General features: G+C 37.7%; 1 protein-coding gene across 1 annotated transcript in view; it reads right to left on the bottom strand.

Annotated features, from left to right (window-relative positions):
- Nucleotides 1-12,785, bottom strand: part of foxn1.L (forkhead box N1 L homeolog) — a 55,438-nt gene that overhangs the window by 18,294 nt on the left and 24,359 nt on the right. Inside the window, exons 3-4 of the mRNA XM_018246133.2 lie at nt 6,978-7,138; nt 1,554-2,003 (exon numbers count right to left, since the gene is read on the bottom strand). Of these exons, the coding sequence (XP_018101622.2) occupies nt 1,554-2,003; nt 6,978-7,138 (611 nt within the window). The remainder of the gene's footprint in view (nt 1-1,553; nt 2,004-6,977; nt 7,139-12,785) is intronic.

Genomic DNA, 12,785 nt, shown 5'->3' on the forward strand with positions numbered 1-12,785 from the left:
TCGAAAAATTGAATTCGAATTTATCATTCGAACCTTCATAAATCTGCCCCTTTGTATTTATTGGCCCAAGATTGAGCCAAGCATAATGTCAAACTGAAGAACCATTGCACTTTTTTTCAGAATGCCATTCTCTGTATGATGATAAAAGTTAAATTGAAGTTAATTGTTTTTTTATGCGTCAGGTTAAACCAAGCCAAAAGTAATTAAGAAGAAGGCCATTTCATTCTCCTCCACCAGCATTCACCCATCACAGCAGAAATCCCTCATACTTGCCCCAAGAGATGCAGAAACAATGAAAACACCAGAATCGCCATCTATTCACCAGCAGAGTCCCGTGCCAGCTGCAAAGCACTAAATAGTTTTACATGGTGTCAGACACTTAAGGAGTCCCACCTTGGAGAACAATAAACAAGGAATATCTCATAAACAAGCTTGGTAACAAACTGGAATACTATTGTACATACATGTATTAAAAAGAATGCAAATGTAATATTAAAAAATACCTAAACTTTTAAAAGAAAAGTTGTTACAGCATCGAAAAAGAGCATTTCTTAATCATTTTGTCTCCATTAACTTTCGATGAATTGCATTAAATGGGACAGGGTGCAAAAACACGTTTCCTGTCCATACTTTTCACCTTTTCCCATGAGTTCCACCCAAAGGGGCGGGTCTTTTACTCCTAGAATGTACTCCTCTGACCCCAATAGATGATTAAATCCATAGATTTAGCGAATCAGAGGGGTGTTAGAGTTTAGCAGTGCTGCTGAGCTTGAACACCATACAGCATGGAATGGAATTTGACTGGTCAAAACAAATGAGCACATTCCAGTTGAGCTCAGAGCAGTAACTTATGTTGATAAACATGCCATTTCATTAAAAACCTTTTTTTGAAAATGTTTATAATCCCCAGTTCCAGTTATAATAAATATAATAATAAATATAACCTTAAATTTCCCCAACAACACATTACTGACAAATACTATACATCCTTGAAGGAAACAGAAATTCACATACACTAAAGTGTTTTGAGGGAAAATTAGGCTAGATTGATTCATTTTGTCTGGCATAAAGAATTGTTGATGATCTGCTAGTACTGCTCTATAGTGATCTATTCTTAAGGCTTACAGAAGATAATTACTATTTTTTTATATACTGTATTTATGCATATGGGCATAATGCATGACAAAGACCCCTATACGATATAAGCCTGACTCTTAATTGTATTGGGCACTTTAAGGTCTGGACTAAGAATGAAAATAGGCCCTGGCATTTCATGTACAAGCCCCCACAAACTCAATAAATAGTGACGGCCTATGGCATTTTACAGCAGCCCCTCTGGCATTTGCCAGAACCCAGAGATTACCAGTCCAAACCTGGGCACTTTAATACAAGTTATGAACATACCATTACAGCACAAGGTATTAGATGCAGGACTTTGTTTTTCAAACCAAATAATAGATTAAGGGCCTCCTTTCTGGTCCTTGCATTTTGCTATCCAACGGTTTTATGGTCAGGTACCCTCAACATTGACAATATCAAATGTACAATCTCACCATAATCTGGGAATCTTCATCAGGAGTTGAGTTGTATGGCATTGAATTGCACCATGCTTGTTCTGCTGAGATATCCGGCACATGTGGGACAAATGGCTCAATGAGTTCAGGTCCAGGTGATGAGCACACATCTTCAAAAGTGTCTACTCTGTGCATTTCTTTGAATGTTTTCTCCACAAGTGAGAGAGAATCAAGTGTATTGGGGAAAACATCACTAAACTGCCTCTTGTACGGATGAAACTGATTTCTGTCCTTGATAAAATTGCTGTAGCTCCTCTCTGTTGTGTCATCGCAGCTATAACTTCTGAATACCTCTCTAGGGGAGGATTTGCTTGGGAATCCCATTTGGAGGTGTTCTTGGGGAGATGATAGACTGGGAGTCTTAGAAGAATCTGAGTTCTTTCTTTCCCCCTGAATTTCAATGTCAATGGTGTGGCTTCCATAGGTGTCCTGTAAGTAATATTCAGATAAAAAAAAATTCTAATACAATTGTGTTTTAATGAAATTGGTTAATTTGCAGAAGCTATGTAACTGGTTCACACATAGAATTTACAAATATCTACTAAATTAACTAGTTCATGACATAGTAAGATATCCTTTGTTTGGTCATATGGATCCTAAGCAGATGTAGTTTACTACTACTTTGTAGTAAATAAATGTTCAAGTCTAGTCTAATTCAGAAATTACTGAATTTTCAAATTTTCCACGCCTAAATTGTCTATACAGGTATGGGATTCATTATAAAGAAAGCACCAAATTACAGAAAGGACATCTCCCATAGACTCCATTATAATTGAATAATCCAAATTTTTAAAGTGTATTTCCTTTTTCTCTGTAATAATAAAACAGTACCTTGTACTTGATCCAAACTAAGATGTAACCTTATTGAAAGCAAAGCCAGCCTATTGGGTTCATTTAATGTTTACATGATTCTCTAGTAGACTTAAGGTATGAAGATCCAAATTATGGAAAGATCCCTTATCCGGAAAACAACAGGTCCTGAGCATTCCGGATAACAGGTCCCATACCTGTATATGATTTAAGAACAAAAAATGGAAGAGGCACACAAAGTTTTCTTAAAGGAAAACTATACCCCCCAAACAATGTAGATCTCTATTAAAAGATACTGAGTAAAACAGCTCATGTGTAAAACCCTGCTTCATGTAAATGAACCATTATCATAATAATATACTTTTTTAGTAGTATGTGCCATTGGGTAATCATAAATAGAAAATTGCCATTTTAAAAAATAAGGGCCGCCCCCTGAGATCGTAAGATTCACTGTGTACACATACAAACCACATGTAAGGTCACATGAGCCAATTAACAGAGAGAGTTCTGCCTTTTGCTTCCTCACTTCTTCCTGTTACAGTTAGAGTTGTAGTATTTCTGGTCAGGTGATCTCTGAGGCAGCACAGATAGAGTCACAAAATGGTGGTTCAAGGCAAGAGATGTAAAAGGGCAATATTTATGTAAATATATATTCCAGTTTGGTAAGATTCTTTAATATGTCATTCAATTTGATATAAACTATCTGTTGCTTAAGTATTCATTTGGGGGTATAGTTTTCCTTTAATGGGCTAAATAGAGCCCTTTTATTAGCTGAGTGCAATGAAAGCCACCATCTGTGGACCTCTGCCACTTTTGTGGTTTAGTGGACTTGGTTTGGAGAAGCTTCTGGTGAACACCAGTGCTTTATGGTAAAAGTACAAGACCTTTTATCCAGAAAGCTAGGAACCTGGCATTTTCCAGATAAGGTATAAAGATCCAAATTACAGAAAGATCCATTAAGTCTACTTGAAAAGCATGTAAACATTAAATAAACCCAATAAGAATTCATTATATATTAGTTTGGATCAAATACAAGCTACTGTTTTATTATTACAGAGAGAAAGGAAATCATTTCTAAAAATTTGGATAATCTGGATAAAATCGAGCGGAGACAACCTTTCCGTAATTCTGAGCTTTCTGAATAACGGGTTTACTGATAACAGAGCCCATATCTGTAAGTTAGAGAGTGTATAAGACAGAATTATTTTAAAAAATGATTTAACCCACACAGTAGAATAAAACACAGGGTTTGTAGAAATACTAAAGGCAGAGGTTGATATTTGGAGAGAGCAGATGTTAGAAAAAATAACTCTTAGTGGTGCAAAACAACTGGTCTGAACTAAATGGTTATGATTTGGAACCAACTGTGTTAGAGAGACATACTGGGTTGGTCATATTTACCCTAAACAAATGTATTCTTAGAGTACTAAAGTAGATTTCTAGAATATGCAAACACATACATTAACCATAAACATGTTCATCCAAAAAAAAGTGGTGCTTCTAAATTGCTTACTTAGTACCCCAAAGCAGTACTGCATTCTTTAAATTCTAATTTAAGATACTTTATCTTTTATCAAATGATATCAAATCATAGTGGGGTCATTTAAAGGGAACCATGAAAATGTTTCATCAGTTGATCATAACTCAGCTGCAAAATGAAACAAAAATATTGCTGAACAGATGGGTTAACTTGCAGGCAAGAGGTGCCCAAGGCAGTGAATGTACCTTTAAATAGCTCTCTTCATGCATTCCAGAAAATAAATATATTCCTATTATTATAGTTACAGACCAAGTAAACTCGGTGTGTATAACCCCCAGTGTTAGTCCTAGTCCTTATTCAATTTTATAAATCGGACCAATCATGCAAAAAAAGTAACAAGATAGGGTGAAAACATGGATACATATCTGGACACCCGTGGTATTCACAACATCATTCACCCACTATCTGACCCTAAACCAGATGGTCTTTCCAACATTAAGCCCCAGAGGTCCCTAGAACAAAACTAAAGTTTGAATCTAAAAATTCCCTTAGGGCATCTTCAAACATCCAGGTATAGATGTGTGGAATTGTGGAACAGCTGGGGATGCCAAAAGGAGCTACTGTATCTGCTTCATATATGACCCTTCAACTAGCTACCGAAGCAGTAAGCACCTTCAATATCTTATGAACTGATGACAAATAATATATAAAGTGCCATGAGAAATACAAAAAAACAACGCAGGAAGTAAAAGCAGGCAAGTTTCTATAGAAGTCAATAGGAATAGTCCAATAGAAATATTTTTAGCCTCAAAAAATGTGATTCTTGCTTGTTTGTTCCTCGAAAAAAACACGAAAATCTAATTTCTATGCATATCTGTAAATTGCCGGGCACCATGTTTGATCACTACACCAGACTGTAATTTCCAAATGCTAAGGAAAAGATTGGCACTTAGATTGTAAGCTCTATAGGACATGGACCACCCTACTCTTTTAACACTTGACTTAGGGGCCGATTCACTAAGGGTCGAATATCGAGGGTTAATTAACCCTCGATATTCAACTAGGAATTAAAATCCTTCGACTTCGAATATCGAAGTCGAAGGATTTAGCGCAAATAGAACGATCTAAGGATTATTCCTTCGATCGAACAATTAAATCCTTCGAATCGAACAATTCGAAGGATTTTAATCCAACGATCGAAGGAATATCCTTCGATCAAAAAAAGTTAGCCAAGCCTATGGAGACCTTCCCCATAGGCTAACATTGAGTTCGGTAGCTTTTAGATGGCGAACTAGGGGGTCGAAGTTTTTTTTAAAGAGACAGTACTTCGACTATCGAATGGTTGAATAGTCGAACGATTTTTAGTTCGAATCCTTCGATTCGAAGTCGTAGTCGTAGTCGAAGGTTGAAGTAGCCCATTCGATGGTCGAAGTAGCCCAAAAAAAAAATCCGAAATTCGAAGTTTTTTAACTTCGAATCCTTCACTCGAAGTTAGTGAATCGGCCCCTTAAACTTGAGTGCAACTATATTTTGTATTTATCATTTATTTCACTATTGTATTGACCCCTGTTTGTTCTATTAATATATTGTTCTACTGCACAGCGCTGCATGCACAAGTATTACCTTATCAATAAAAATATACATACAAACATGGTATCGGCCATCTACCACCACAACAACAGATATTATGTCATATTCTGAAGAATTTTCAGTAGCTCTACTGTATGTAGTCTTTTAATTTCAGAGTTTTGTTCTACCCAATATGTATTGACTGTTTGTAACATACAAGTACTAATAATTTAGGGTAAATTTAGCATTAAGTTATTAAAGGGGAACTATCATGAAAATGAAAATTTAATATGAGCTTCATCATTCTGAAATAAGAAACTTTCTAAATACAATCAATAAAAAAATTCTGTACCATTTCTGAAATAATCAAGTCTATGTTCATTATCCTTCTCTGAGCATCTCTTCTTCATTCTGTCTTCATGCAGGGCTGTCAGATAATCATTGACAGTTATATCCAATATATCTGTTGTTTACAGTGGAGAAAAGGCACCTAAATTGGGCCTCCTAAAGGCACCTAAACATTTTGGGCCTCGCAGGGCCCTTGACAAAGGGCTCTGTGAGGCCCAAAACATTGCCACTTTTGTCTACTTGATAAATTGAGCCAAAAATCACAATACACTTCATTTGAAAGAGTGCTGCAGTTACTGGACTTTGCATAGTACTTTCCTGACCCGTGGCAGGTTGGGTTAATTACTGTTAAGCAACTGATCCCAAGGGATTACGCATAAGGTTTGAGCACTCCATTATTGTGTGGATTCCTCTGTGCTCCTGACCTGATGTTGAAAAATTGTGCATGTGAAGGCAAGGAGACAGATGACTAACGAAAGTGGGTCTAGGGGTGCCCGCTATGTAAATCAGGCCCTGATTATAGAATCAGGAAGGAAAATTTTCCCTCTTTGAGGCAAATTGGAGAGACTATGGATAGGGTTTTTTTTGCCTTCATCTGAATCATCTAGCATTTAATGTAGGATGGCTCAGACAAAAATTCTAATTAAACTTCATGGATGTGAGTTTTTTTCAACCTTGTCTACTATGTTACTATTTAAAGCAGGCATATCAAAACAAAGTGGTGCCAGATGTAAACATTTATTGGTGACAAAGCTGCTTTACATTTTATGAATCTAACCACATGAACTTCTTTATTGTTCTTATACTGATGCTTCCTTTTAAGCTATTGTATGTCCCTGTATATTAGGTGACTATGTTGGAGCACCTAAGCTCCAATTTAGGATTTTAGTTTGGGTTAGACACTACTCCCTAGCCTTACTCTACAGGAATTGTCTCTGGAAAAACAGCACCTTCAACCTTGGTATAACATTAGAAGAGAAGAGAAGATTTATCTTCAAAGTAAATGCATTTCTCATAAATTTTGTTTGTGTATGTCTGTCAATCTGCACTCAAAATGGCATTGTATGGACTGAATTGAGTCCACTTATTAGTGATTTATTACGGTGGAGATGGGGAGCTTCTATTACATCTGACCTAAAGTTCTCCATCCCATGCTCAACTCCAGCAGAATCATACAGGAGGCTACATTTACATACCATGTGTAAACAGGAGGAGGCAGAACCTGTTTGCTCTAGCATTCCATCATCTGGTTGATTGACGGGGGAACATTCATTATCTAGAGATCCTGAAGAAAATGTCAAATTTGATTGGTCCTGCATGATTGACGAAGCCAACAGCTCTTGGTTGTGCACAAAACCTGGAGAGAGAGAGAATTCAAATAACTATTGTGTAAGACTTAAATAGTGATAAAGTTGCTACTCTTTTCTACGTAACAAAAAAGTTTAATCCCTGTTAAATTGCTGAACGATAACAAACAATAATTAAGGTACAGACATTCCAACATTATTTAATAATGAAAATACCAAAGTGAATGTCACTATTAACATGGGATTTTTTTTGGCACAGTGAGTCAACACCCCATAGGCCTTTCATTAAGTGACTTGCCTCTCTCCTCAATCTGATGACACTGAGACAAATTCCAAACCTTTCTAAGCCAGAGTCCTATTATTTAGCTCATAAGCCATTACTACTGTTAGATCCTGGGAAAGAGAGAATACACTATATGTGATCTTCTTCTACAGGTATGGGATGCACATTTTTAAAAATGATTTCCTTTTTTCACTGTAATAATAAAACAGTATCTTGTACTTGATCCAAAATTAGTGATGGGCAAATAAATTAGCCTGGTGCGAATTTGCGTAAAAATGGCAAAGTTCACCGCCGACGTATAAATTCGCAAAACGCCTGTGAAAATGCGGCAGCGTCAAAAATTTTGGACGTGCGTCTAAAATCGATGCGCGTCAATACTATTCAGGCGCCCATTGACTTTAACGCCAGCGTGAAAATTGACGTGAGCGTCAAAATTGACGCGGGCTTCAATTTTTGAGTTTCACAAATTTTTCGCCAATTTTTCTGCAGTTTCGTGAATTTCACAGGAGAAATTCACCCATCACTATAATTAATCATTATTGGAAGCAAAACCAGCCTATTGGGTTCATTTAATGTTTACATGATTTTTTAGTAATCCAAATTATGGAAAGATCCATTATCCAGAAAAATCCCAGGTCTTGAGTATTCTGGATAACAGGTCCCATACCTGTATAATTAATGTTTTCCACTCCACTTCTTAGGATATAAAGTTAAGGAGAAAATACCTGTTCTCTTCTAAATGAGAATGGATTCAACACCTGGGTGCACTGTCCTTATTATACCATACCAGGGATTAATTTTTTTTTTTTGATTTTCAAAGGAATTGCACTAATATACTGTAATGTTGACTGATATCTTGGTGAATTTGTAGTTCTCTAGCACAATTTGCAATAAATACCATTTCTGTTCTCAGCAGGCTTCTGTATGACAGATACAGGAAAGTAATTCTATAATTAAGGTTATTACAAATGTAAAGTTTTTTTTTTATAACTTTTTAAGAAGTAGGTTTTAATGGAGACTAACACATACATGTATTGTACATTATTTAATTAAGAGAACAATATGACAAACATAATTACAACATACAGATATATGTCTGTTTTGTAAAAGGCAATTAGGTTTCTGTCTGCTTTTGGCAATCAAGTTCACGGTCTGACTGTCTGTTATTCAAATTATGTGAAAACTGGGCCATTATGAGAAACCATGTCTATTTTCTATGGAAATAATTCCGTGGCTCTATCCACGTCAACAAAGCCCTGCTTAGTGTTGCCTGCCTAGTTTTTAGATGGGCTGCCTGGTTATTAGAAATTTGAAAACCAGGCAGGATTGTGCTCTGATTGACGTGAAATGTGGCCAATCACAGGCCTCAGTGTAATATCTCGTCCCTAAATGTCAAGGCCACACCCCAAAAATGATATTGACACATATGTCATTGGTACAGCCCCCTGACATCACCAACCTCTCCCCGTCTGGATCTAGTTGAGATAAAAGGTGGGAACCCTATCCCTGCTCCAGTAAAGACATGAAATGTCGCCTGTTTTTTCACAGTAAAAATACAGCTTCTACTATTTCAGTATTCTACTGGACTGGAATTACAAAAGGGAGATTAAGGGTCTATTTATCATGCTGTGTAAAACATTAGAGAGTAAGACAAACATCACTGTTGATCGGATCTTTGTTTTTGTTTTCCGATAGATTTCTGGGTGAAAATTGTCCAGAAATAGTTTGGGCAGGTTAAAAAATCCCATTGGGCAGGGACCACATTGGCTTGTTGAGGCATTTCTCTCGTGGTTGTAACTATAGAGGAAGTAGACCCTTTGGATTTTTGGGTGCCCTAAAATTATTTTGCTGTGGGGACCAGTAACATCTAATTATGCCATTGGTTTCTCTCCTGATGGGCCTCCATAGATGTCTCTTATAATCCAATCTTTCGCCTTGGAGTAAGATGATTGGATCAGCCCAGAATTTAGGTGGCTAAATTTCATCAGCTGAACAGATTTTGGGGGCCGATTCACTAACTTCGAGTGAAGGATTCGAAGTAAAAAAACTTCGAATTTCGAAGTGTTTTTTGGGCTACTTCGACCATCGAATGGGCTACTACGACCTTCGACTACGACTTCGACTTCGAATCGAAGGATTCGAACTAAAAATCGTTCGACTATTCGACCATTCGATAATCGAAGTACTGTCTCTTTAAAAAAAACTTCGACCCCCTAGTTCGCCATCTAAAAGCTACCGAACTCAATGTTAGCCTATGGGGAAGGTCCCCATAGGCTTGCCTAAGTTTTTTTGATCGAAGGATATTCCTTCGATCGGTGGATTTAAATCCTTCGAATCGTTCGTTTCGAAGGATTTAATCGTTCGATCGAAGGAATAATCCTTCAATCGTACGATCGCACTATTTGCGCTAAATCCTTCGACTTCGATATTCGAAGTCGAAGGATTTTAATTCCCAGTCGAATATCGAGGGTTAATTAACCTTCGATTTTCGAACCTTTGTGAATCGGCCCCTTAGTGTGTATGGTTTTTTCACCACTGAGATAACTTTTGATTTGATACGGAGAGTGATGTTCTGAGACAATCTGCTGTCGGTTTTCATTTTTTATATTTGTAGTTTTTGAGTTTTTTTAGCTTTTTACTTGGCAGCTCTTCAATTTGCAATGTCAGCGATCTGGCTTCTAGGGTAATTTGGACTTATTTGAATAAGAGACTGGAATATGAAGAGGAGATGGTCTGAATAGAAAGACTATGCCGGGACTATATGTGGACTATATTGGGATGTAGTATCTGAAGATTGAGGAGCACTGTGTTGTGCAGATGTTTGAGCATCAGATAGACTTCCCTGGGCGAGAGCTGCTGTATTCCTATGCATCACATGACTATATTTATTATAAAGATACAGATGTCATTCTATATTTCTTCCCTTCCCTAATGATTAACAGTCCGACATTCAAGTCAACAGTTCACCTGATCAGTTTACTTCGAAAAATAGTGTTAATCTTTTTTTAATATCTCCCCAGGCTTGTCATTCTCCTGCAGTAAATATTTGAAAGAAGATCTTGAAAAAAAAAATTACATTTATATAGACTTTTCTGCATTGCCCAGGGGAAGACCGTGCGATGATCCCAAAGCAGGTATGTAGAACTCAGAAAGTGAAGAGTCAATTGAAGTTCATTTGTGAAGTGGCAGAAATAAAGGTTAAATAGAGGTCTGTATGCAGACTGGGGAACGGGTCCATTATATTGATATTTACAGATTATAGCAAAATCATTTTCTGTATTGTTTTTACTAACCAGCACTTTCTCTAATTATTTTAGATGCTTTTGAAATAATTTACAATTAAATATAAAACACAATTAGCATTTATTTCCCCCAGCATCTCCTGCTCACTCAACACTCTTTAATTGCTTTAAATAATAGCAAGTTTTAATGTATATTACATATGCTCCAGTCAGAATCCTTTGTACATCCTCTCCACTTATTTGGCTCCATGTGAAGAATTTAATTGCCCCCTTTAATGACGACATTGAATCAAAGCCCCCCCCTGCCCTTATTTGACAAATACTGACATTGTTGAGATGACTATTTGCTCTCATGTGAGTGATATTTTAAAAGGGACAGTAAAATAAAAAAGATGGTCTCCATGTTAAACAGTTGTAGCCTAATGTAGCTTTGCGTGGTGCTGGATATGTCTTTTTTAAAGGGCATGTAAAGTCTAAAATAGAATAAGGTTAGAAATGCTGTATTTTGTATACTAAATATAAACATGAACTTACTGCACCACAAGCCTAATCAAACAAATAATTTATGCTTTCAAAGTTGGCTGCAGGGGGTCACCATCTTGTAACTTTGTTAAACATCTTTGCAAGACTAAGACACATGTGCACATGCTCAGTGTGGTCTGGGCTGCTTAGGGATCATCATAAACAAAGCTGCTTGAGTTCTGCATGGCTGGGAAGTAAGGCGGGGCTCCCCCTGCTGTTCATAAGTATGATTGTTTCCCTGCTCAGCAGTTAGGGACCATCTGACAATTCCTATCCACAGCAGTAAATGAAGGGAGAATTTCACTGCATACAGTCAGGTTTCTTATAAAAACGGTACACATTTTTTTAAATTAAAGTATATTGGAGATAGGTTTCTTTTTCATTAAAGAAAGTAAAAATGGGATTTTACTTTTTTGCCTTTACATGCCCTTTAACGTGCATATAAATATATAAATATGTTCATTCTTCAGCAGTTATAAGCCATGCAGTTATACAGAATCGCATACTTGTCTGCTAGAAAATTCTGGTGTGATCAGCACATTTTAGAAATAAGATTGTTTTAACAATCCATGTAAATGTGGGGTAGTTGAGAACAGTAAAATGCTAGGTGGAGTAGTTTTTAATTGGGTCTCCTCTATTTCTAGGCATCCCAAGGCTACAGGAGCTGCTCAAGCCACACCTGATTAGCCTGCTGTCCCCCTTCACTGGTTTTTATAGCTGGGCTACATCACCAAGTGGGCCGGATGTTATAAGACCCTCTGTCTGGAATCATTTTTGTGTATTGCTCTATTTTTACCCTTGAACCCATATGATCTGCGTTGCTCACTGCAAAATGTATAAATAATGTGGGTAATCCCGGAACTGGGAATCTTGACAGCAGTCTGCTGGTGTTTATTTGCATTGTAAAGACACAAATATTCTTAGCTACAGGTATTATACTTCAGAGTGAAGAATCGGTGTCGGCCTGCTTTATTCAGCATATGTGCCTTATGGCATGATTGTCAATGTAACTATTTTACACTTAGTTATCCGTACCCTACGGTGTATCTATTTCTGCCTGAGACGTGACTGAGATGCCTGCAGTTTAAACAGTATAATTAAGTCTATGAAATGAAGTGCACAGACATTAAAGAAGAATGAAAGCAGGGCCGGATTCAGGGGCGTATTTATATTAAGGCACCCAAGGGCCTGTGCCTAGGGCGGCAGGTTTTGGGGGGGGGGGGGGCGGCCCTCGGGTGCATATAAATACATTTTTTAAATTTCCAAAAAAAAATATTGCCCAGCCTCTTCCACGGATTTCCAGAAGAAAACCGGTAAAAGCACTGGGGGTAAGTGGTATGGGACAGCTGATTGGCGGAAGTGGTGTCACTGAGTCACGCACATGCGTTTAGGTCCAGTGCCTAGGGCAGCATCTGACCTAAATACAGTCCTGGCTGGATTCCTCAAGTGGGCGCCCCTAGGCCGCGCGGTCCCATCGCCTGACCGCGAGCACCAGTGAACGGGGGACGCACAGGTCCCCGTAATGCGGCTGGGCGGCATGCCGCCCCTACTTTTTTCCGCCCTAGGCCCGGGCCTTTGTGGCCCTGCCACAAATCTGGGACCTGAATGACTGGAATGGGGGAATCAAATCTTAGGTTTTCTCAGTGATTA

This window comes from Xenopus laevis, chromosome 2L (assembly GCF_017654675.1).
Source record: "Xenopus laevis strain J_2021 chromosome 2L, Xenopus_laevis_v10.1, whole genome shotgun sequence".
NCBI lineage: Eukaryota > Metazoa > Chordata > Amphibia > Anura > Pipidae > Xenopus > Xenopus laevis.